The 27,245-nt window shown below is 34.8% G+C and overlaps 1 protein-coding gene across 2 annotated transcripts; it reads left to right on the top strand.

The window, feature by feature from the left end:
• The first annotated feature begins 983 nt into the window (after positions 1 to 983).
• LOC149072413 (CTTNBP2 N-terminal-like protein) lies at positions 984 to 27,245 on the top strand. 2 transcript variants are annotated; one of them, XM_089246161.1, is made up of 7 exons: positions 984 to 1,037; positions 5,409 to 5,539; positions 11,464 to 11,617; positions 17,660 to 17,761; positions 23,286 to 23,519; positions 24,074 to 24,358; positions 24,838 to 26,377. In XM_089246161.1, the coding sequence occupies exons 3-7, from the start codon at positions 11,531 to 11,533 to the stop codon at positions 26,071 to 26,073; spliced, it is 1,944 nt and encodes a 647-aa protein (XP_089102287.1). In that variant the 5' UTR covers positions 984 to 1,037; positions 5,409 to 5,539; positions 11,464 to 11,530; the 3' UTR covers positions 26,074 to 26,377. The 2 variants fall into 2 exon arrangements, with proteins under 2 accessions (XP_089102287.1, XP_089102288.1); XM_089246162.1 differs by lacking the exon at positions 984 to 1,037 and adding an exon at positions 27,092 to 27,245 and having other exon boundaries at positions 5,421 to 5,539; positions 24,838 to 25,854.

Here is a 27,245-nt window from a genome sequence, read left to right as displayed (position 1 = left end):
TATCAAGCTCTGAAGAAAAGAACTTTTTCAAAGATGTTTTGCAATAATATCTGACATAGAACTAACAGTTAGTAATTTCTGTAACTATTATTTTATCATATTACATTGCACAGTTCCTATTCGCAAAGCTTGGCGGCAGTGTCTTCTAGACTGAGAGTGATGAAAACCCCCACTGAGAATTTCTGTATTTCCACAATTGAAGAATTAAAATGTTATTACAGTCGAATCCCGTTTTAACGAATACCGTTATAGCGAAAATCTTGTTTTGTGACGAACACTTTTCCAATCCTCCAAATAAGTTAACATAGGAAAAATGCAAACACCTGGAATTCCTTAATAACGAAATTTCATTATAACGAAATTTTTTCTCCGGTCTCTTGGAGTTCGTTATAACGGGATTCGACTGTATGACATTGATTTCTATTGTGACCATTCTGTGCTTGTTACGGGATTGTGACATTTATTCGAAAACAAAGAAGCTTTTCGAATCGTCCGTCTCAGAAGCGAAAATAAGGTTCTAATTAAAATTAAGTTAATTAATTCATAAAAGAGCATAAAACTTTTATGTTACAAAAAAATTTAACTTTATTGTCAAGTGCATTAATCATACAAAGAGCTTTAAACTTTCAAATTCCATGAGGTGTGTAATAGCACTTAAATATCCCATTCTGTGTGTTTGCGCCATTTTCAAAGTTTATAAATTTAATTTTGGATCATTATAATATTTTGCGATAGGTTTCGATGATGCGCAATAGATTCACGATTTTAATTCCCGTTAGTATCTTAACTTTAGTTACACTAGTAAAAATCTCCTCCCAACATCTTTTATTTAACGTTAGCTTTAAGATATTTTTCAAGATCAATGTCAAGTTCAAGATCTTTTCGAACATCTTCTTAACCAATAAGATTTCAAATACACGATATATATCGTAAAGTTACGACAAATCCGTTCCCAGATGCTACATCGTTACGATATATATATGTTTAAAAAAAACACATCGTCACATCTCGCTGCTGTCAAATCTTTCACATTGAAGGTATATAATTATTTCCTTACATATTTAATCAACTATTAAAGAAATCTAAATAATTAGCTGTGGCGTTGATGATTAGCTCTATCTATTAAATACGAGTCGAGGATGATTGCTAACATTTTAAGTATCTCGTTTTTTAGTTTAATATCTGCACGCCCAGCTGATGTGATTTTTTGATCAATTACACAAGTTTATAATAATCTCTTAAAAATATATATTTTTTTAAACTAAACAATAGAAGAACTTTTAAAATTTATTTTTTTCTATGTTTTTCATTTCAAAATGCTCTCTATCAACGAATTTAGTTGATGATTTCTTGGGAGGGATAAATGCCAATGTATTAATGACTAATAGATGTTTTAGTCTTATAAAATGAAGCTTTTTAGCCATCAATATCTAGTGACAATCATTAAAAAGTAATTACTTATTTTCAAAAAACATGGATTGATGTTTCCTTATTGGTTTTTGATAAAAATTGTTCATATCCAACATCTGGAGATGATTTAAAATGTTGGATGATATAATTAATATTACTCTTTTCTTTTCTATAGCATTGATGCTATTTTTCATTTTCAAAATCATGTTGAATGATTAATGTTCATGTTGAATCATCTTAACTTGGTATAATTTATTCTTTCACATGATCCCTCTAACATACCAAGACAATGATCTAGGAATTCTTACCTGAGATCTAGAGTTCTAATTTGTCAGCTTTTCTCTAAAGATTAGCTACTTTAAAGTTTTATTTTTGAATTCTTTCATAATTTGTATTTTATATCTGTTTGACTTTTAGAAACTATAAATCTTGTCCCTTAGGGAAATAAATTCTTGGCATGATGCCAAATTTTGGTTTCCCTCCAAATAATTTCAAATATTTGCCATAGGAATAATATAATACCACTTATAAATGATTTATCTCATCACACACTGATAAGAACTTTTCTTTTTTTTAGTATATAAGTGCAATGTTTCCATTAATTCTCATTATATTTTTCTTGATTTTAAAGAGAGATATGTATATATATATTTCATAATATATCAGTTATGAATTAATCAATACATGAAAATTTTAATAACATAATTGTAATAATTGTATTGATTTGTCAAAATCTGTACAATCTTCCTTGTAACTTTCATGTTTTTATTTTGTTCATATTTGGCTTTTATTTTATATCAGTCAGCATTTCAATGTTGACTGATATATTCATTGAATTTTGTTATGAACTAAGAAATGTGTTATACCCTGCAACACTGAAGTCTGTACTCATTTGTAAAAAACGAGCATCATCTATATTTTTTCGTAAGCTCCAAAGCAGAATATACCGAAATCTAGGGCTTGACAAAACCCAGGCTTCAGAGTGACTATATTGTATATTGATGCCTAAAGTTTTCTGTATATGATTGCTAAGTTGAAGTCTATGAATAACACAACATTTTATGATTTCATTGTAGTTAGTCTTTTAGCTACTACTACTTCAAACACCAACTCCGGCTATTTCACTATATTGCCATTTACCACCATTAATGAGTTGGGTTGGAAATAAAGACTCCATCTATCGGCGGTCGCCTCAAGCTTGTTAGGGAAAATATCATCTATCTCCTACCATGACTGCAACCTTCACGATAGTAGACGAGCATATTACCACCACAGCACTCGGGCACAAGTGGCTTTTAGCATAAGGAAAGAATATGAAGTCTCAGAAAAGTTGAAAAACAAAATTTATTTTTCTTGAGATAGAAATCATTCTTTTGGCTCCTAAAAAATTTGACTGGCACCTAAAAATTGTTTTGATTTGTCAAGCCCTACAAAATATATTAAGTATGTTGCAGAACAATTAATGCTGCTGCAGAACAATCTTGGGAAAAATTGATAAAAATAATTATAAGAACTCTTCTGTGTAGAAAACACTATTGTCAATATTTTTACCACAGAACATTTTACAGTCAGTCAAGGGCTTGTTGCAGAACAATGCAAAACATTGTGCTTCGTGGGGGGCTATAAGAATTATAGCAGTTGACATTGTAGCATGAAATACTGCATACAGCATTGTTCAGTTCAACATATGACTTATAAACACTGCCATAAGAGTATATGTACTGTGCTAAACTATTGTTTAGAAATCCTTTATTGCATTATATTTCTTTGAATAATTGCAGAATGGTTGTCTTTTTTTTCATCTTGACAGTTATTCACAATAATTTTTTTCAAGTTAACAATGTGTGAAACAGTTGCCATCTTTATTCAAATTTACCATACACATTTTTACTCCCAAAACCTCCCCCCTTTTATATGAGTGGGTGCAGGGGCAGCTCAAAGCAAAATGTCTATCCTTGGGGACCTATTTTTTGTGGCACTCCTCCTTGTTATTTATCCCCATCCCCAAAAATTCCTTTAAACAATTTTTATTTTAGTGGCAATATGAATGGATTATTAAAAAAGGTCCTCTGATTAATCTTGAAATATTTCATCTCTTATTGTTATGCAAATTTTATAGCTTCAATTTTTACAGAGTAAGTTCATTTTCCATAATTTTGTGTTGGTCAATAAATAATTTTTCTTACCCTTTTACAGTAGACTCCGGCACTATCTGGCCTAATGTGGCAGAAGGGCTGGCCATATAACAGAAAAGCCAGATAGGCTTAGACTGGAGTTCTGTAAATACAGCACTCACTTCCTACCCCTACCCATACCATCAAAAACATTTTTTTGTACCAAAACTCGCTCTTATTCATATTTTCGGAACTGTTCTGTTTTATACATTTACTACGGAAAAAGGAGGTCTAAGAATACAAATATTGCACATATTTCGAGATAAACTTTATAATGTCTAACTTAATTGTAGGGTGCTGTAGCCCAGGTCGATAAGATACTAGCCTAAAGTACCAAACGATGTTTAGAGGTGTCGCGAGTTTGACATCCGGTTTGTGTGTCCTTGTTAGAAACTTTCCTGACACAGGGTACAAAAGAAATGAAGGCAACATGACCATAGAAAATGATTGCTGCCACAGGGAGTCCCACATCGAGGGGTTAGCGCACCAACCTCTTGATGAGTATTAAAAAAACGCAAACTTTTTTTTGAACGCTGCCATTCAGAATAGGCAAATAAATTGTAGGTCCCGGTGTAATTAGCCCTCGTGTGCAGAAAATGATCAAACATAATTGCTGTACAGTGTACATGATTTTATGTTTCCTGCAGTGTTTTTCATTGGACCTCAGTGTGCCCGTGCGATCATTTTCATTTACTATTATTGCATTAGCGTTGTGAAATTGTAATTTACTACTTCAATTTTTTATGATATGAAAATTGTAAAAAACAACGCATTTTGGATTTCATGGGGAGTCAGCAGTACAAATATACACACTTTCAAAATAAACAAACCATAAACATAAAACGTAGGCTACATTCTTACAAAAGTTATTTAAACTTATTTTACTGTTCATTAATAAATGATTACACAAATGTGTTAAAAGGTAATATTGTAATGCATTAATGTATTATTGTTTTCAACCAAGGCCAGATAGTTTGGAGACAGATAGTCGCGAGCCGAGCCGAAAGTCTACTGTACTTTGAATTTGTTGCCCCTTCTAGAATGGCAGCTGCAGGGATCGCACGTCCAAGAGCTGGCCCTGGATGGGTGTTAGAATCAGTGGCATGAAACAATTTACTGTAATTTCCAGTAAATAAGCTGCTGGAATGTGAATGTATCAGCTGCATTCAGAAAAATAAGCAGAGTAAAAGAGTTTCTGTAGAAACGCCAAAGTTTTTCACATGCTGCAGCTTACTAGTTAGTTATTGGGACAACCACCAATTGTCAATAAAAAAACCAGACAAGCCTTATGTGGGAGTGTTTTGATGGTTAAAATAGTCACAATTTAAATCATCACAAGCTTGAATAGAAACATCAGACTGTGAAAAACCACTCTGAAGCATGGCAATGATTTTCCGGATAATCAACGATTACCAAGTAAAACTAAATTTTCTGCATTTCACTTACCTTATAATTTTTCTGTGTGAGTTTTATAATACTACCAATCAACTGTCGGATATTATCCCAGTAAATAATTGATTTTATTAACTATATTGAAGAAAAATGTTTATAAAAAATTAATTAAAATCCCTTGAAGTCAGAGCATTCAAAAAAAGCTTTTGAATAGGTTGCTTTTGTAGCTGTATGAGCCTATGTTTTTTTTTTTTTTTTTGCAGAAATACAGTGCATTTTAGATTCGAGCAAACATGGAATGTTTCATTTCTATGAATTTATTGACCTAATTCCTGACCTAATTCATTTTTCCTTCTTTTTTTTTGCATGTTTATGGTTCATTTAAACCTGTTTCACATTTTTGAGTGATGAATGTGAATTTTTTTTTCTCAGGAGTTGTTTTACATTTCATGCTTCCAGAATATGCATCTTCATAAATAGTCAGTGTGTACTCTTATAAAAATAAAATGAAGTTATTTCAAGTATCCTTCAGGATGACTTGATATTGGACCATCAACTCACAGGTTGGTACAGAAGGTGTATTGTCCTTCAAATTTATCTTGCTTTTGCTCAAGCTTTGAAAGTGCTTGACAAGATTTTGTCTCATGATTTGTGTAATATATTCCACATATAAAATGTGCATCTCCTTTATTTTCATCACAGATTCATTTCCATACCTGAAATTTGAAATACACTGAAGAGCCAAAAAAACTGGTACCCCTGCCTAATATCGTGTAGGGCCCCGCGAGCACGCAGAAGTGCCGCAACACGGCGTGGCATGGACTCCACTAATGTCTGAAGTAGTGCTGGAGGTAATTGACACCATGAATCCTGCAGGGCTGTCCATAAATCCGTAGGAGTAAGAGGGGGGTGAAGATCTCGTCTGAACAGCATGTTGCAAGGCATCCCAGATATGTTCAATAATGTTCATGTCTGGGGATTTAGGTGGCCAGCGGAAGTGTCTAAAGTCAGAAGAGTGTTCCTGGAGCCACTCTGTAGCAATTCTGGACGTGTGGGGTTTCGCATTGTCCTGCTGAAATTGTCCAAGTCCGTCGGAATGCACAATGGACATGAATGGGTACAGGTGATCAGACAGGATACTTACGTACCTGTCACCTGTCAGTCGTATTTAGACGTATCAGGGGTCCCATATCACGCCAACTGCACATGCCCCATACCATCACAGAGCCTCCACCAGATTGAACAGTCCCACCCTGTTGACATGTAGGGTCCATGGATTCACGAGGTTGTCTCCATACCCGTACACGTCCATCAGCTCGAAGCAATTGGAACCGAGACTCGTCAGACCAGGCAACGTATTTCCAGTCCTCAACATTCCAATGTTGGTGTTGTCGGGCCCAGGCGAGGCGTAAAGCTTTGTGTCGTGCAGTCATCAAGGGTACACGAGTGGGCCTTCGGCTCCGAAAGCCCATATCGATGATGTTTTGTTGAATGGTTCGCACGCTGACACTTGTTAATGGTCCAGCATTGAAATCTGCAGCAATTTGCACGTCTGTCACATTTAATGATTCTCGTCAGTCGTCGTTGGTCCCGTTCTTGCATGATCTTTTTCCGGCCGCAGTGATGTCGTAGATTTAATTTTTTACTGGATTCCCGATATTCACGGTACACTCGTGAAATGGTTGTACGTGAAAATCCAAATTTCATTGTTACCTCGGAGATGCTATGTCCCATCTCTCGTGCACGACTTTAACACCACATTCAAACTCACTTAAATCTCGATAACCTGCCATTGTAGCAGCAGTAACCGATCTAACAACCATGCCAGACACTTGTTATGTTATATAGGCGTTGCCAACCGCAGCGTCGTACTCTGATTGGTTCTATATCTCTTTATTTGCATACGCGTGCCTGTACCAGTTTTTTTGGCTCTTCAGTTTATTATCATAATTAGAGCTTGAATATGTTCTAAAACAGTAGCAAAAGATGTGTGCACTAAAATATATAAATCTGCAATGTGAAAAAAAAGTTGCAAATATGCTCTAAAATGTAGTAAAGCCTGTATTTAATGAACCTCTATTAAGCGGAAACCTGTCTTCAATGGAAAAAAATCTTGTTCCTGTGATTTCAATGCTAAAATACACATTAAAAAACCTGGGTTGAACGGAGCCTGTCTAATGTTGAAATGGAAAGGAAAACTGCATGCTATTAATAGATAATTTCATACAAATACCAAGAATATTTCCCAAACCAATAAGCCAAGGGAATCTCACAAAATGTTGAAGTGCTCTACCAAAATTTTTTTATGCAATCTCTGCTTGCCAATGTGAGTTCTGCTTCATCCGCCCCTACATTAGCAAAAGATGCTCCCGTACTTGATGCTGTGATTTTAGTAAGCCATATGTAGTAAGGCAGTTGCTTTCTGAAATTGTTACAAAATCTTTCAGAAAAGTAGGATTTTCTACGGGAGAAATCAGTGCAAACGTTGCACTTCCAAATGATATATGCAAGACTTATAAAATTGCATGCATACTGCTTTCCGTGATCGCAGTGCTGAGGATTACATGAACATAGACAACGTAGAAACTGAACCTGCACGACAAATATAGACACTCTCATTGAATATTTTAGACAAAATCAAAATGAAGAGGATGAAGATGAGATGAATGTCATCATTTTCAGAAGAAAGCTCATTTTTACCAACATTTTGAGCACTTTTTATATTTAGCTAATGAAAGAAAATTCCATGCCTTATAGTTATATATAAATTTGCTATAGATTTGCATTATTATTTTGCTGCAGAAAGGTTTGAATTTAAATAGTGTTTGTCTCTTTATCTCCTACTTATTAGTAATTTTTCTAATGGCAGTTAGCTTATTTTGGCAATTTTAGGCAGAAATATAAAACTTTTACAATTATTTGGGTAACAAATGGCAATGTCTCATATTTTTGTTGATGAAATATGGTCATCCTATGTATGACATGAATTTCATGTCTGTGCAAACATTTAGCAATAAATTATAGAAAAAAATACGAAGAATATATGCAGAGGAAGGATATCATATAAAAGGCCACTACTAAATTTGTGTTAAAAAACGTTGAAGCTGAAATAAAAAAATTTTAATGTGTAGTAGATCCACGTCAGTCACACATCAATTAGAACACATTGTTTGACTTGAAATTTATTTTATCATGTCTAAGAATGTTTTATATAAAATTTTCCTCACATGCAGTTCTACTAGTTTATTCTGAGACATCAGTGGTCAAGATTTCAGATTCGCCATCATAAATAGGCCTATTATTCTTCCAGAGGTTTTTCACTTGATTTAAGATTGGAGACTAGCTTCATTTTGGTCACTGAAATGGCTGTTTAACAGTTGAATGTAATTGTTAAAGTGGGATTTCTGTTGATTAATAAGCATTATCTGGTTTCCTTTTCTCAGAAGACCCTTATAAGACCATTAGTTGTCCATTATTCATTTGAGGATTTGTTCAAGCTCAATAATAAAGCCACAAATCACAGCATTAGCTTCATAAACAAATCTGGCCATCTGGCAATCACCTCCTCTTGCTGCAAGTTTTTTGAACACGTAATTGCCAAGGAAATCCGTACCCACCTCGACTCGACTGACTTTTTCTATCTCAACCCAACATAGATTTAGATCACCGTTATCTGTATCTACCCAGTTAACACTCTTCATACATGACTTATCAGACACCATTGACAGAAACCTGCAATCCGATATCCTAGATTTTTCTAAAGCATTTGACAGGGTGCCCCACAATAAACTTCTCCTAAAACTCTCAAATCTTGGACTAAATGTTCAACTTTTTAAATGGGTGGAGGCCTTCCTCATTAACCGTAGCCAGTTTGTCTCATTCAAGGGCCAGAACTCACCTTTTCTTCATGTTATGTCTGGTACACCCCAGGGCTCGGTCCTCTCGCCATTACTATTTCTAATTTACATAAATGACCTACCCAACTCTTTAAACTGCCTTATCAGACTCTTTGCTGATGATTGTGTCATCTACAAAACAGTGTGCAATCTTTCCGACCAAGAATCTCTCCAATACAACCTTAACGTTATCTCTGAATGGTGCTCAACCTGGAATCTGCCCCTCAACTTCTCAAAAACAGTTTTCATGAAAGTTACCCATAAGATAGAATTCACCACAATTTCCCTTACTCGATAAACAATTCTTTGATCTCTGAGGTTTCCTATTATAAATACCTGGGCATAATAATCTCTTCCGATCTCTGCTGGAATCTTCACGTTGATTATACGTTTAATAAATTTCTCCAAAAACCCTTTTTTTCCTTCGTCATAATCTGAAAAACTCCACCCGTCATGTTCATTTCTTGTGCTACCAGACATATATTCTCCCTATTCTCTCTTATGCCTGTGAAGTCTGGGATCCCCACACTCAACCCAACATAGACAAATTAGAATCTATCCAAAATAAGTCCACTCGCTTCATTTTTAACTGTTGGACTTCATCTGTCTCCATATCGGAACTCAAGTGCCAACTCAATATCCAACCGCTCTCCTCCATTAGACTTATTTCTCGCGTAACTTTTCTTTTGAAAATCCTCCAGGGTTTTTTTTTGATATCGACACTTCCAATATTCTAATCAATCCCTCACATTTCTCTGTTAGACTCAATCACTCCCAAAAATTACAGCTCATCTTTGCCTCTTCGGATTGTCACAAATTTAGTTTCTTCCCAAGAACTATAATCGACTGGAACAACCTACCATCAAATATTGTAGATTGTACTATGATTTCGGAATTTTCATGTACCATCAACCGTCATTTTCACCATACATAATTTCCGCATCCTCTTGTATAGGCCTCGGCCAAACAATATTGAATAAATAAAAAAGTTCAACTTCTCTTCAAAAAATATGACTGAATATACTATTCTCATTGTCATGCAATTTCCTTAATTAATGCAGATACAGTCAAACCTGGTTCATGAGAAGTCCAAGGTCACTGGATAAAAGTTCAAATTATTCAAAATTCAAATTATCCAATTAATCTATCCCGGATCTGTAAAATTACTTCAAAATGCAACTTAACATAGGAAAATAACATTCACATAGGATAATAATTTTGAAGTATTAAAATTTTATCATCAGTTACGAAACTGCTACCCAAATTTAATAATTTATAATTATAATATATAATTGATCCTAATTGCTACACTGTTATGAAATCAACATCACTACAGAATTTCTTTACCATGTTTAAAGTCTGATTTTATTTACAGAGACAGTTCACGCTCATCCTTTATGAAACTGTTTTCCAAATTTTGCTTATTTTTATTCTATCAAGAAAATATACTTTCATTAACGTACTGCAATCTGAACTTTCCGATGCTATCCATACTTTTAATGATGACAAAAAGATTTAAATTTAGAATTTTAACACCTTTATCTATAGGTTGAACAACATAATCAGGATTAGTGCACTCCAGCTGAACAATGTTGAAATGGCCATTAAATTATCGGAAAAAAAAAGTTGAGAAAAACAGAATTTTCAAACTTTTATTTGTTTTTAAAAATTTGTTGTTTTACAACTTGATTGAGAAAAACAAAGTCTGGCTTCTTGAAGAATTTTTCCAAACTAAATTTGCTCATACAAAAATCATGATTTTTTTCCCCTCCAACTTCAAATTATCCAAAAAACTTGAAAAAAGTTTGAATTAAACAAAAAATTTTGACATTAGATAAGACTCCTCAAGGGGAGTTAATTAAATTCTACTGTATTATGCTGATTTTTTTTATTTATGTTTTCTTTTTGGACTTTCTGAATGAGGGGAAAACCGTCCGGTGTATTTTATTTATTCATTTTATTTTATTTTGTTTGTGCGTGTGCTACGTCTGGGTCACCCGTTATGGTGTGGTGATGATCACCATAATAAATAAAATAATTTTGAAGAGTAATTTCACTTCTCTCTAAAACTTTAAGGAGTAGTTTTGAAAAAAAAAAATTTTAAGAAAAACAGAAATAACTCTCATCAAAAATGCCTAAAATTTGAATTAATTTTTTCACTTCTCAACAAAATCTGGGGGAGCAAAATTGAATTTTAATGCATGAATGACGCATCTGGATGCATATTGGTGAATGCTGATCAGAAGGATGCCATGTCAGGTGTTAAAAACTATTTTAATTTAAACTTAAACAAAAACAATAACTATTACATGATAAAGACTAGCTGAAGCATTAAATGTATATGCAGATTAAACATATTAAAGCAGTCCTTTTATTGACAGCTTTATCCTGATAACTTGTTGTGAAGTGCCATCTGTATGATGTAATCTCATTTTCATATGCATATGCCACATGCCCATTAATATAAGAAATCTGCATTCATTTCTTTATTGCACCTTTATAACAACATACAGTCTATATATAAAATGAAAGTATAAAGTAAAAGGTCTTTCTTTTATTTTAATTGTTTTTTTTTTTCCTTTTGTGGATAGTTGGTGAATTGGTTTTTGAAAATGTGGACGACGTGAGACAAGTTTTTTACTGCTCTATTTTTGCATCATGGCAACAAGGAATTTGGGAAAAGGGCAGTCTTCTTCACTCAATATACCATTTGAACAAATAGAAAAGACAAGCAGCACATTAAAGGTTGGCAAAATATTGATTTTTTTTAACCTGTGATAACAACTAACTGTCATTTCAGACATTCAACTGTGTTTTTTTATCAGTATATGGTGTCATAGTTTTATTTTCTAATGTTAAAATTTATTTTATAGAAATTTCCTAGTGTTATGTTTTTCAATTTCCATTGCATATACACAATGTATACTCGATTTTACGCGTCTCTAATTTACGAGCACCCTTCTTTTTACAAACTGGTCCTCTGTTCCAAAGAGCATGCTATAGAGCTAATGTTAAAATCTGCTCTATTTTACAAACTATCATTTCTATTAACTCTTTATTTCATGAACTTGTATATTTCTTCAGCTTTGTTTTTTTTTTTGTTTTTTTTTTTTTGTTATCTTATTCTTCCATCCTCATCCTGAGGTTGTTTTAACCAAAAGTAAACTTCAGTTCAAGCTTTCTATCTATCTTAACCTCTTTACGATCAGGGAAATAATATTGCATCCAAACACCAGTGAAATAAATTAATTCAATCTATCTGACTGTTTCTTCAACCTCTTTTTTTTCTCATAGAAAAGGTTTATTGCAACCATATGACACAAAGTTGTGTGTGTTTTCCCCCTTCCTCTTTCTTCTCTCACCATCATCATGATATCTCAACCACATAATGATCAACTGAGATAACGACATGGTGGCAGTTCTGCTCAGCTTCCCCCTCCTTCTCCACAGCATCCCTCACGCATAGTATCATAATAATGTATCTTTCTCAGAACTAATCCTTCTATTATATATTTGCACATAGAAAGTAAAAAAAGTAAAAAAAACTACAAAACACAAGTTTGTATGTGAGAGTGAAAAAAACAAATCCCTGTACTAATACTCTTATACACACAATTATCTCTGTACCGTTCCTCCCCACCCTTATTTTTTTCTTTCTTCCTTTTTTAACATGTAACAAGGTTACCACATTTATTGCTTATATATCTAATACAGATCATTCAAATTTATCGCCAGCAGTTTGTACGCAAAGGGATTAAGAGAAAATATAGGAAAAGGAGGGGAGGTATCGAGAGTTAAACAATTTGTCATCACTAACATGCAGGTGTTTTGTGAACATGTGCAACACCCCCTGTGAATAAGATCCTATCTGTAGGGAGGATGTTGAGACATGCAGTAAGGATTCTCACATACCCTTGTAAAGCTTGAGTGCCAGGAATGAGTGTTTGATTGCTGGTGGGGATGACTATGAAGTGAAGATGCATTGACAAGGTCATTCACTTTTCATGCATCATGAATGACAGTAAAATTTAAATGTTATCTTAAATAAATTCCATGGAGTCTTATATTTACCAAAATGTTGCAATGAAGCAAACAAATATAAGTGGTTTTTTTTTAATCATCAATAGAGGTGAGTGTCTAACTCATTTTTTTGTCTCTCCCATTTACGAACTATTTATTGAGTCCTTACAGGTTCATAAAAACAAGCATTGTTTGTTGCAACATGCGTAGAATCGGTGTGTTCAGGAGAATCTACATCTTTTTACTAACCAAATCTTGTTTTTGCTCTGTATGCAGTGCAAAAACTAGTTACCAACTGCTATGTATTGTCAGTAGTTTTAATGCACTTAATGGCAGCACTTAACTACTGATGAACAGGAGACACTCTCTCTCAATACTAAAGAAATAATTTTTTCATAATATACATAAATTAAAAGAAAAAATCTGTTTTTTTAAGAATTTCATGCAGTGATTTATTTTTTGTAATTGTGCCTATCTTTATACTGACTTGCTAGGGCATAGCAACTAATTCATATATGCGTGCGATAGAACAGACGAGTACAAAGAAAAATATTTCATTGGACTGGAAAAGAGTTGGTGACCGAATTCATATTGTTTGCCATATGGTGGCGACAATAAAGTTAAACTATAGAGGAAATAATAAATGTCTAGGGGTCGGGACATGGAAAAATCCTAAAAATGAAAGAAATTTGTAAAATTTGTTCTGTGAAGGGGTGCATGTTTTTTTTTGTGCATTGATACCCATGTCTGGAAAAGACAGTTTGGGATCTACAAAATCAACAACAATTGGTTTCAAGTCCAATGAACAGGGAATGTGAGTGAGGGCAGAGTCTTATGCATGGGGTCATAGGAGACTCGTGTGTCCCCCCCCCCCCCCAAGTTGACCAAAAATTTAAAAAATAATATTTTCGTGAAAAAATAGAATATCAAATGAAAATACCTTTATCAATTTCTGTTAATTTAAATGCTTTTTGAAGGTTTGTAATTCAAAATTTCTCAGGAAGAAATTCCTTGTGCCCCTCCTCTCCAAACTTTTTGTACTCCCCACACTAAGGTCAATCCTGCATAGGTCCCTGAGTGAGGGCAACTTTTGTGTTCTTTAACTAATTCACATTTTTACTGTGGTTATGGTTCAGGTGCCTTATGTAGTGTCACCAAAGCATGGAGAACTCCACTAAAGGGAAAATATATAAAAGCAATGCAGAATGGCAAATACTAAACTCCTTGAAATATTTATGAGTGCTTTAGCAAATACTAGATTTAGAAATAACCTTACAATAATAACTTTAACCTTAACTTTCAGTCCTTACAATTCCAAGCTGACCACATTTTCTCAGCAAAAATATGGGAAATTAAGATTTCAAGTATGGGAAATCACCAATGGTAGCAAATGTTCTACTGCAAATCTCAGTGGGTTAGAATGAATTCTAAAGGAAAAAAAGTTCAATATGACAAATATATGAGATACAGTGATCATATTTATGATCATAATTTAAATTTATAAGTTGCCAAAATATTTTTAATCCTTGACTTCAGTGAATGATAAAAAATTCAAGGAGGCTTTGTTGAAAAGGAAAAAACCAAGAGATTTTTATTTTTTTAAAAATCGGGACAGCAAAAAATAGAACTTTTTGGGAAAATGGATCATATGTGGTCACCCTATGCAATCCAAAAAAAAACTGTTTTCTCTTTTATTTGTATGACATGTTTTCTTTGGTGCATAATATATTATCATGGGATAAACTATTAGAATTAGTCTGGGAATTGGCACCTATGATTTAACAGTTTCTTAGAGCTTAAGAAAGAGCTTTGTTTAAGAAAATGATCCTTATAGTATTTCCTTAAACATAAGCTCTTGTAATAATTGTAAGATGTGTTTGTGAGATAATCCCTCAATTTAAAACAATTTTACCATGCATAGGTTACTGTGAAAGCCTGAAATTGGCCTATTCCTGAACTGGCCAATTTCATTGAATATTGACTCCACCAATGTCTTAATTTTGGGCTTTGGCCAGCCAGTTTGGAATTGGCTGGAGATCCCTGCCCAGATAACAAAAGATATGATTTTATCTGAGATCTAAACCTCATCAGAGCTCGCCAGTGAACATCTTTTGGTAACACATTTGCAATGCTATCAGAAATTCAAGAAAATGACTGGAATGATTGTCATATTTGCAAGACATATTCAGGATTCTCTGGCTTTCTACATTAGTTTTTGTACAGACGAAGAATGCTGCTTTTCATCTGAATTTCAACTATTTTATTAAAAAGTTATCAGCTGTCATCATAAGCTCTTAAAGAGATGAAGGTCCAGAACCAGTCCACCAATTAAGAACAGTCATAAGTAAAAATTATTAATTAAATTCATATGCATGGGGGTAAATTCAAGAGATTTATCTTTGTGTTGAAGTAATTAATTCATTCACAAAAATGTGTTTTGCTGCTGGAGTTGGGTTTATTTTCTTTATTCTTCTGGGAAAAACTCCCCACCCCTATTCCTATATTACACATGTCAAATTCAACTCACTTTAGGCAATTATTTTGTGAAACCAATTCCTTGCGTGAAATGGGTGGATGCCTGTATATCTACAACCTCTGGCAATAAAGTTTGGTGAATGAAGTCAGAATGGCCGATCTGGCAACACTGGCGAAGCAAAACGCTGCACATGCATAGTGGCAGGTGTTGGCCATCTGCCGCCACCATTGTTCAGTTGAGCGTCGTTTGTGTTCCGTGAAAGACTTGTTTTACAAAGTGCTTGTTTAGTGCGTTGGTTCTTAACTGAGAACAGGAAAATCCACAAGGAATTTCTACCTGAGGGAATGACGATGAATGCTGCAAGGTACATTGAAATTTTGACCCATTTCATGAAACGTCTACGCAGGGTACGACCTCAATACGCACAACAAGGTTCATGGTATCTTGTTCATGACAATGCTCGCCCTCACACAGCCAATATCGTCAGGCAGTTCCTGGCAAAAAAGGGGGGTGGTGCAAATTGAACATCCACCATACTCGTCAGATCTGAATCCTCCAGACTTCTTCCTATTACCACGACTCTAACTCGCTTTGAAAGTAAAGAGATTTGACGATATTCTTGACATCCAACGAAACGTGATGAGGCTTTTGAACTCCATCCCAAAAGAAGACTTCTTGCAAAGTTTCCAAGACATGTATAGGAGATCTCAGTGGTGCATACTAATGGAAGGTGACTATTTCGAAGGACAGTAAGGTAACTTTCGTTAACATTTCATCTACGTTAATGTTACAGGACTATTCACCGAACTTTATTGTCAGAGGTTGTATATTATTATATAAATACTTTTTTCCTCTCAAATTTCTCTTCATTTTATCTCTTCACATGGAGCTAATCTAATACAGCTACTATATATAGCCATATAATCACATGTTGGTGATGAAAAAAAAAAATTATTTGGCACCTACACACACAGGACCATCTTACATCATCACATCAAACTTTGGCCAAAGATTTCTGGCCATTTTGAAAATTGGGTGGCCAAAGCCAGAATCATTTCTGGAAATCAGACTGGTCAAACCTCTCTGCCATTTCACAAATTGGCCACATTTCAGGCTTTATATATATACACATACATATAAACTGAAGAGCCAAAAAAACTGGTTGTGGACATTGAACTGTTGAGGGCTGGAAATACGTTGCCTGGTCTGACGAGTCTCAGTTCCAATTGCTTCGAGCTGATGGACGTGTATGAGTATGGAGACAACCTCGTGAATCCACGGACCCTACATGTCAACAGGGTGGGACTGTTCAAGCTGGTGGAGGCTCTGTGATGGTATGGGGCATGTGCAGTTGGCGTGATATGGGACCCCTGATATGTCTAGATACGACTGACAGGTGACAGGTACGTAAGTATCCTGTCTTATCACCTGCACCCATTCATGTCCATTGTGCATTCCGACGGACCTGGACAATTTCAGCAGGACAATGCAAAACCCCACACGTCCAGAATTGCTACAGAGTGGCTCCAGGAACACTCTTCTGACTTTAGACACTTCCGCTGGCCACCTAAATCCCCAGACATGAACATTATTGAACATATCTGGGATGCCTTGAAACGTGCTGTTCAGAAGAGATCTTCACCCCCCCCCCCTTACTCCTACGGATTTATGGACAGCCCTGCAGGATTCATGGTGTCAATTACCTCCAGCACTACTTCAGACATTAGTGGAGTCCATGCCACGTCGTGTTGCGGCACTTCTGCGTGCTCGCGGGGGGCTCTACACGATATCAGGCAGGGGTACCAGTTTTTTTTTGGCTCTTCAGTGTATATAATTCAATTAATTTTGTCAAAACACATACCAATAACTACATAGGCCTATCGAGGATAGGAGAGCCATGTTCCTGGAGAAATTTCTGAACATTCCATAAACATCTGCAGCAGATGTCCAAAGTTGATGGAACACAATGTGGAACATGGACACTCACAAACTTCATGCAGCTCATATCAGGCAATAAAACAATCACTTGAGAGTTTGGTAGATCAGTTTTGTATTAAAGACCCTTGAGAAAAACTTAATTTTCAGCTCTTTGAAACACTTGTCCAGAAAGGAATCCACTAAACACTATGGTAATTGAGCCAACCAACTCCTCTGCAATTGGTCCAGAGCCCAGTTAGGTCTGAATCTGAAATTCCTTTAAATATCAGCTTAAATCCAACCATCTCAAGCCGTTATAAATAGGTATTTTACTGTACTTCACAAATTACTTTATATCTGACTTTTCATTTCAGAGGCATCCTAAAATGGAACTCAGTAAACCAGATCTGCTGCAACTACTGGGAGTACTTGAAGGAGAATTACAAGCCCGAGAAATTGTGATTGCGGTTTTAAAAGTAAGTAACTTAGTTCAAGTTTTTTTTTATATCAATATTTCAGATGTGTGCATGTGTGTGCTACCAGCACTGACTTATGGAGCTGAAACATGGACACTCACAAGCAAGGCTATGCAAAGGCTACAGACAACACAAAGGAGCATGGAAAGATGTGTGCTAGGCATCACTAGGAGAGACAGAAAATGAATCACTTGGATAAAGAACCACACAAAGGCATATAACATCATGAAAAGAATTAAACATTTAAAATGGGATGGATATATTGCAAGAAGACAGGACAACAGATGAACCACAAGTATTCTAGATTGGTACCCCCGTGGTGTGAGACGTCCAAGAAGGCGTCCCTGATGAATTGACGAGATCAGGAAAGTGGCTGGAGTCAACTGGATGACTAAAGCATCAGACAGAGCAAAATGGAAAAATTTAGAGACCTTCATTCAGCAGTGGATTGAAAATAGTTGTTGATGATGATAACATCAAGATTTAGATTAGGGGGGAAAAGTAAATGCAATTAGGTACATTTCTAAAGATCTAATCATGTATTGTACATTCTTACCGTACATTTCTCATTTTACATGTTTGTTACTTGATGCATAGCTGCCAAGTCTCCCGAATTTTTCGGGAATCTCCCGAATTTTAGCTTCATCGCTCGACCTCCCGAAAAGTTCTTAAATCTCCCGAATTTTTACGAAAATCACAAAAATCCCTAATTGTCCCTAAAAATTCCCTACTTCATTAAAAAAAATCCCCGCTTATGAAAACAATCCCTAAGGAATTTCTTGTGGGGCATGAAGCCTCTTTTTTTTCCCCTTTCGAAATGACGTCACACGTCGTAAATGGGGAAATTCCCTTTTTAAGGAAGTTTTACAAACCCTCTGATGGTAACAAGAAAGTTGTTTGTCTTATCGTGCAGGGAAATGGCTTAGCAGCCAATAGTCCTGGATAATAATTGAAGATTCTAGTGACGCGCATATGGCCAAAATTTCTTTTGTTGAAGTTACGTACGTGCGATATAACAAAGCATGAATAATGATAAGCAAAAACATATTTAATCAATTTTAAAGATACTTATTCCGATGAATTTCCTTTCATCAAACGTTCCAGAAGAGGGCTGACTTTTCCTTTTTGTACAAGTTGTGTTACGGACATAAACATCGGTCATGGAAAGACTGCCATCATCACTCGTGAAATGAAAAAAAAAAAACATCAAGCAAGTGTCACAAAAAGTCAGTGTTCTTCAAAAATTGACGCTTTTTTCCTTCATCTTCCGATGATTTTAGGGTCATTCACGCAGAATGTTTGTTCACAGCATTTCTGATTGAACACAATATTTATTTTTACATCATTGAAATTTTGGCCTCCAATTTCACTTCTTTTTTGCGTAGGAATTTTATTCCCAAGGGTTTAACTTCCATGTGTGTAAAATCCCTATTTTAATTTGACTTCAGTAGGGATTTTATTCCCTACGCTTTAACTTTTATGTTTGGAAAATCCCTATTTTATTTGGAAAAATCCCTATTGTATTTATTAGGGAGTGGTTTTAGCATAAAATACGGGTTTGCGCGAAAATCTCCCGAATTTTCATTTTCAAAAGTTGGCAGCTATGTTGATGTCAGCTGATCAATTGATGATGTTACATCATCACTTCTTAAGCATGATTTATTTCTCATCCTTTTCAAAAATTTAACTAATATCAAAAGTGTAATAACAACAATTATAATAAAATTGGGTCAAATAACAACTCGTAATTTTCAAAGCTGTGTATTCTTAGTTACTTATTCTATTTGGTAAATTTTAAAAATATTTCATACATGTAAATGCATATACAGTGGCTCCCATTTATAACGTTTTTTGAAAAACCATCATAAAAAAAGTTGTAAGCGGAAAAATGCTTTAAACAGGAAATCTTAATGAGAATTACTTAGAGTTGGGACACAAAAATAAGTTGTACTAAGTGGGAAAACATTCTAAATGGGAATGTTATAAGCAGGGTCAACTGTATTAGGAAAGTTAGTGCGATCTAAGAGAAACTCATAAGCAACATTTATCTTGACAAAATCTTAAAACAACATTGTAATGGTCAGAGCCATCCTCTACTGAGAGTGGTTGAATAGGATCATATTTTGATGACTGTTTATGTACCATATTTTGATGATTGAATATTGTTTATGTACGGGAAATTTGATTTCATACCAAGACGGTACCATAAAACCAGAGGGGGAGTCTAACGGTCAAGGCCACCTTTCACTACAAAGATAGGTAGTGCTAAAGTGATCAGCGCTCTGGTTGGTTCAAGAGGAAAATAATTGTAATCACTTCCAGCCGTGTGGTTTTCTTTTTGCAGGCTGAGATGCATTGTGTTTTTGTTTTTTTTCATGTGTGTGTAGCATTATTATGTTTAAACAAATTCCTTCCTAAACCATCTCTTGCTGCGTACAACATGTTAAATTCCTTTTCAGTTTTAATCAATTATGTATAAATAACTTGAAATTTTATGCAATTTAAGTGATTTTTGTGGTTATTTTTTATTTTCCAAATAGTTTTTTTAACTTATGAATGGATGAAAAGATACATTATTGTACAACTTAGCAACTTTTTTTAACTACACTACCAACCAATAACTGAACTGTCCTGACAGTTAGTTTGGCTATCAGTGGTGGGTAGTTTTGTTCTGAGATTTCTTCTGCTTTTTCATGGGCATCAAAACATCATCACAGGCTCCTGTGTAAAGTGATTTTTCTGGGTCAATTCTACTTGGCAAGAAGTATCTACGAATTTTACATACTTACTCTCAAAAAGTTATTTAGATCTCACTATCACGAGGCCTTACTGCACTTGAGACCCCGACAAACCAGTCACGGCCCAGGCTCTGTCCCTCTAGGGATATAAGCCTTTTACCCTTGCGGGTTGGGTCGCGCTGGGGAGTAAAAATGTTGAGACCCCGGTGCGATGCCCAGATGGGCCCATGCATTAAGAGTGCACTGGCTGGCATTGAATGTTTCTTTATTGTTCATACTACCATAAATCGAATACAAATATAAACACAAAGGCCACAACAGGCAAACTGCCCAACGAGGTGGGTGAAGAAAGATGCCCATAAAAATATGAATGTCAAAAATACAGATACCCAAAATAAGACTACCTTTTAACATGGTGAAACAACAACCCAATATAAGAGCATATGTCACGAAAAAAAAAACTAATGATTAATAATATATAATACACTGCCCATAAAAAAGATTGTGGTTGTTTTATCCTAAGTATGGATAGCTTCTTGATTTATCCCAATATATTTATTGTACTACTTCTTAAACGTGTCGATTGTGTCAGAATTCATGACCCCAGAGGAAAGCTATTCCATTTGTTAATAACCCTATTAGAGAAAAACTCCTTGCGATGCCACAACCCCTGGAATTGTCCCTTACTAAACAATGCTGGTGTCCTCTTGTCGAAGCAGTTCATTGACAGTGTATTAATAACTCATGGCCCATCCTATTCATACCGTTGAAAATTTTAAACACTTCTATCATACCCCTCCCCTAAAGCCTGCATTCTTCCAATGTAAACATACTCAAGAGACCAAGTCTTTATTCATAGTTCAAGCCTTGTGTGCCAACAAGAGCATGCATAGCTCTTCTCTGCACCTCAACTGATTGTTGTCTCTCTAGGTATGGTGTCCAAACTTATGGCATACTCCAGCACAGGACGAACTAAGCCTTTAAAAAGCAGAAGAATGACTAGAAGAACCCAAAGAGAACTTTTTAAGAATGAAACCCCCCTCCCCCTCCTCCTGAGCATTCGATTTTCTTTTCTGACCACCGCTGAGCAATGTTTAGAAAACATAAGCTGCTTGTCAACTCAAAAATCAGTGACTCTAGCTGCATCTGGGATACCAATACTATCCAACTCAAAAGTGAAACGTGGTTTGTTTAAAACAAAATGAGTGACCATGAACTTATCAACATTGAAGGTCATGCCCCATTCATTAGCCGATTCTGCAATCATATTCAAGTTAGTCTGGAGCATCTCCCTTTCACTTATTCCAGACTACCCCTATTTGCTTCATGTCATCTGCAAATTTACTAATAATCCCATCAATACCCTGATAGAGTTTATAGATAAAAAGTATGAGTACAAATACTCTTCCTTGAGGGACTCCACTTTTCACACCTGTCCAATCAGAAAATTCCCGTTCACTACAACCCATTGTGACATATCTATCAACTACAAGATTCACAGAAGAAATATATATAAAAGTATACAACACAAACTCTTAAAAAGTATTAAGATACAAAATACAATTTATACTTATTAGTATTAGCTACATAGGTAACTTAACTAGCTATCTTATTTACTGACATTATTAAGAATACCCATGAAAAAAATTCTAGACTGTTTGCTAACACTAACGTGTAAGAAAAACATATCAAAGAAGTGAGAAAACACCAAAATGACAGAAAACAAAGAACGCGGTATACCCTCCTATACAAGCATGTGGGTAAATCTTTGATTGGTGACAAAGAAACAACAGGGAAAAAACCTGGCAAAAGTAAAATGCAATGAAAGCAAAAGAGAAAATAAATTTGAACTTATAGGAAAACGTGCAAATAAAAATTAAAAAGAATAAAGAAATGAAAAGACACATATCTCACAAATCCAAGATAGTGGTTCTTCACTGGAACAAAGAAATTTTCAAAGCAAAAATCTGGTAGCTGATACCAACTAACATAAACTCAAATCATAGAAAAAAACCAAAGAAAACACAGAAAAAATAAATCCAAAGAAAAAAATCAAAAAAAAAAATGCTAATGAAATCCTGCTAATCACGCTAATTAAATCACAGAGAATGAGGAAAATCACGAAAATGGCAAAAAAATCCCCCTACATTTGAACAAATGAACGTACAGAGTCCAATGTCATGTACTTATGTATATGATCCAGCGACGCTGGGATTGAGGGAAACTGATGTTCGCACGCAACAACAGTGAGGCATTGAATGATCACACTGTCTTTGCAAAAGGAATAAAGAAAAATTCTTGCTGCTGAGCTCTGACATATTGGTCTGATCCTCAATCTGTGTTCTAATTTGTTCCACATCTCCGAGATGGGATTAGAATCAGTGCTCCTGAGTATGCCACAGCAATTGTTTCCATCATACCACATTATAAAAGCTAGATTGCTGTGGTATAATGCATTGTCATGCTGATAATGACAACCACACGTTCTGAAGTACTTAAACAATGTCAAAATGGCAGGGTCATCAATAATGTCGATGCATTTATTTCCAGTTGGTGGTAGTACAAACAACAACCAGTGATCTGAGGCTGTACTACCAGAAAACACCCAGACCTCCAGAATAAAACCTACCCACTGCTGATTTATGTAGGAGCCTGGACAGTTGTTAGTAGGTAGTGGTTTTTTAGCTCTCAAAATCAAAGAATATTTGAATTATGTATCGTCCACTCACAAATTTACTTCTAAATAACATGACACATTTTTTATACTGATATAATTTTTACTACAGGCCGAGCAAGTTAAGCAGTTATTGTATCCAAACAAGAAAAGATCATTAAATGATCCAATCGGAGCCCTTCAACGTGACAGTTTTGGAGCTTTTGACACTACATTAGATGAAGCATCTGTGAAAAATCTACATAACATGCAACTATCACAGCTAGAAAACTTCATACGGCAGCAAAAAAATGCTCAGATGAAATTGAGAGAACAGTTACAGGAAGCTGAAGAGAGATGTGAAAAGGTTAATATTATTTAATAGTTCCTATCACAAACTGATATTTTATATCCTACCATGATTTTTTCATGTGAACTGCTACCAAATCAAACAACCAATATTTGTTCATTTTGTACCATTGTCATTCCAAGGTCTATAAGATATGAAGACAGCTCAATTAAATAAATGTTTAGAAGTAGTGAGAGAGAGAGAGAGACAACACTTAAAGTGCAAAAATTGTACTCTAAAGAGAAGCTTTATATGTAATGAATTCAAAATAAAACCTGTGTATTAAAAGCTTAAATACAAAAATTACCAGTAGAAAATTGTTATTTTTTAATTGCTTTATCAAATTTTTTGATGTATTTAAAAAAATAAATTAAAGTACTAACAAAACAAGCCATGTTAATTTTTTCCATATTGCTGTATTTAAGAAAATTTCAAGTTAATTAAAATATAATAATTACATAAAAATCTTACAGAACTTTTGCACCATATCTTAGACATTATTATTATTTTCTGGTATTATGAAAAAAATCTATGTTTTATATAACCAATTATATTGTTTTTCCAACCAATAGTATCTATCCGAGCTCGAAGAAGAGAAACGCAAACATGCTCAGGACACTGCTCAAGGGGATGATGTCACATATTTGCTGGAAAAAGAAAGAGAACGTTTACGACATGAAAACGAGTTCGAGAGGCAGCAAAATCGTTCAATGGAGAAGGAGCTTAAGTGTTTAACTGAAACCATTGAACAAGAACGACAACGGCATAAGCAGATAGTTTTGCTTCTATTAGCTGAGCGAAAACGTCTTATCCTTCGTTATGTTGAAGAAAAACAGAAAAGTGAACGTTTATCACAGGTAGAGTTCAATGTGTAGTGACTAATTTATTATTTTTTTAGAAACTTAAAACTTGAATCATTGAAAATCATTTCTCTTCAACCTAATTTTTTTTCCAATATTGCATAATCTGAACTTGCATAAATTATTAATACTACATAAATATTAATTCCCTGGACAGATCTTAGAGATCTCTTGGGAATTCATGTGGATCATGTTCTTTAATTTAAAAAAATGGCTATGAATATAAAAAATATATGAAATTCATTTGTGTGTATTCTCTCATTACAAAGTTACAACCCTCACAAAACAAATGATGTGAAATCATTATTTCCCCCCCCACCATATATGATGGAATGTGAGAAATGTTGGCCACACATTATCAGAGTAGAAGAGAAAACATTTTTCCTTTTCAGTACATTATAAGGCTTCACCTACGTAATTTTTGTTTTATTATAATTATGTATGGTACATAAATGCCCATTTTATTCTTAATGTAGATCCTGTGTGATGAGAAAGGAAGAATAGCTGATATGGTTGATGGTCTTGAAGAAGAAAGCAAGAAGTCTCTTCAGATGGAAGCTGAAATGGAAAGACAGCTGTGTGAATTTGAAATGGAACGAGACCAATTTAAAGCCGAAATGTCTGCTATTGAGGCTAGAAACAGTGAATTGTTAGCTGAAACACAGAAACTTCATGAAGAAATAGATATATTAAAAAAACAAGCTGCTGCCGCTGCTGCACAAGCACAGCTTGGTGAAGGGGTGCGTAGTGCTATAGTTACTATGGTTTCTACACCTGCCATAAGAGCTGCACCCACTGTTTCACCTACTGTAAGTCCACCTCGTGGTGTGGCTCGTGCAGTAATGGTTAAAGTTGGACCAGCTCCTGCCACTCCTGCTAAACCCCCTGGTCTTATACCCCAAGGAACAAACAAACCTCCTTCTGTATCTCCCCTTAAACCTCCAGCTGGTGTACCGACTAATGTTACTGGAACAGTTACTGCTCAGCCAATAGTATCATCTGTCAAAACTCCACGCCCTGAAAAAGCTGTTGGAGTGCCTGGTACCTTACCAGTATCAGCTGATGGGAGTGAATCTCAATCTTTGCTGGGCTCTCAATTCACCGAAAATATTATATCTCCATCAGAAGTAGCCAAAGGTGGTTCTTCAGCTATTGATGGTGCAGTGCCAAGTCAGAAAACCATAACTCCAGCAAAAGTTGGTGGTAAATCGCCCGGAATTCCTTCTCCTGCAGCTAAGAAAATGCTGCCTATTGGTAGAGGTGCACCTCCTCCAATTCCACCAAATAAGCCTGTCCTTCCTCCTCAGGCATTGCACCGTAAAGATAGTTCAGTGAAGCCTCCAGTACCTCCTCGGACAGAACTTGCTGCAGAAGGTGGAAGTGAATCCAAAAAAGCAGGAAGTATATCAACCCGATATGGGGTTATCCAGTCAAAACAGGCTTCTCTGGAAGAAAGAATGAGTTCTGTCACAACAAACAAGGAGGAAGTGCAGGTGGGTGTTGGTTCTGAAATTAAAAATGTTTTGTCATCTGTTTTTACTACAACCACCAACACAATTATTTCTCCAAACACCATCACCACTTCTCTTAATCCTAGTGTTTCTGTGACTGATTCAAATTTGGGGTCAGAAGCTTTGGGTCAAGAATTGGCTGACTTTCAACAAGTTTTAGTGTCTATGGTTTCAAATAAAATATCAGACGAGGAAAGATAAAATTCTAAATTTCAAGAGAGCACATAACTGTACTTATTCATTTATATTATACATTTCTTTCATTTTTATATCTTCTGCAGAAGTCTTATGTTCATGCGGAAAAAATTTGTACTTCGAAGCAATAGAAAAATTATTTGTGTAATTTTTTTTTACGATATATTTCATCAAAATACATTCACTTTTTAAGGTGAATGTCAGTCCAATTAACTGTTATTAAAGTATAAAAGAGTAGAAGTAGAAATATATATACATTTAAAAAATTAATTCATGCAGACCAAAAATAATTCATTTTTGTTTATTTTTGAAAAAAAAATTAAAAATTAATGATTTGACTGGCAATGTTTTAAACGATCATATTATTTATATTTGTTTTTACTCATCATACCCAGCAGTAATTTATAAAATCTAGAAAATGCTTTATTTTTTAAATAAAAAACTCTGTAGAGGATACGTGTAAACATCAGACTGATGCAAGATTGGTGTGCTTTGTGTTGCTTTCAAAGAAAAATTCAATATGTTCAATCAGGGGAAGGAAGGAAGACATAAATTTTCTGGATGAGACATTAAATAAAATCTCAAAACAATGTCAGTGATTTTTTTCCCTGGTTAAATAGCTGAATTCCATATGGCTGCTTCAGTATGTATGTACCATATTTTTTACTATATGATTCTGATGTCAAGGTCTTTTTAGTTTGAGATATTGTCATCTGTTTAAAAAAATATGATGACATACTTCTTTGTCTAACAGTATAGGCAAAAATGTTTCATAGAAATTCAGGATTTGTGACTTCCTTTCTTATACCTCTTGTGTGAAAAGTTTGATGAGTATTTCAAAATAGATTAGAGTGGAAATGAGAGATGTTGTTTTGTAATACTGTTACTCTTCCCCCTTTATTTTATTATTTATTTATTTATTTTGATAAAAATTATTATCAAAGTAAATACTTACACTGTTTTCAATTCTCTTCTGTATATATTTTACTAATCAAGCTACTAATATCTCATTTATTCCTCATAGGGAGAATACTGTTAAGTTGCCAAATATTTGAAATTGGTCCTTGGACATTATAAAAGACAATGGTTTCAAACGTAGTGCTTCAATGTTGCTTGTTTGTTTGTTTTTTTTTTTCTAAAGACCATGTTTTGCCACCTAAAGACTAAGTTTATTAGAA

This window comes from Pholcus phalangioides, unplaced genomic scaffold, assembly GCF_987345545.1.
Source record: "Pholcus phalangioides strain wild (caught in Gottingen) unplaced genomic scaffold, Ppha-v1.0 ptg000017l_1, whole genome shotgun sequence".
In the NCBI taxonomy this organism is placed as follows: Eukaryota; Metazoa; Arthropoda; class Arachnida; order Araneae; family Pholcidae; genus Pholcus; species Pholcus phalangioides.
Note: the sequence above shows the minus strand (reverse complement) of the source record. Positions and strands in the feature narration are given on the sequence as shown.

What these genes read in the sequence shown, in the direction of transcription:
- LOC149072413 (XM_089246161.1), top strand. Translation starts at nt 11,531, where the DNA reads ATGGCAACAAGGAATTTGGGAAAAGGGCAGTCTTCTTCACTCAATATA. An exon ending in TTGTGATTGCGGTTTTAAAA is followed by an intron (nt 17,762 to 23,285) that starts GTAAGTAACTTA and finishes TTTTTACTACAG; the next exon opens with GCCGAGCAAGTTAAGCAGTT. An exon ending in CTGAAGAGAGATGTGAAAAG is followed by an intron (nt 23,520 to 24,073) that starts GTTAATATTATT and finishes TCCAACCAATAG; the next exon opens with TATCTATCCGAGCTCGAAGA.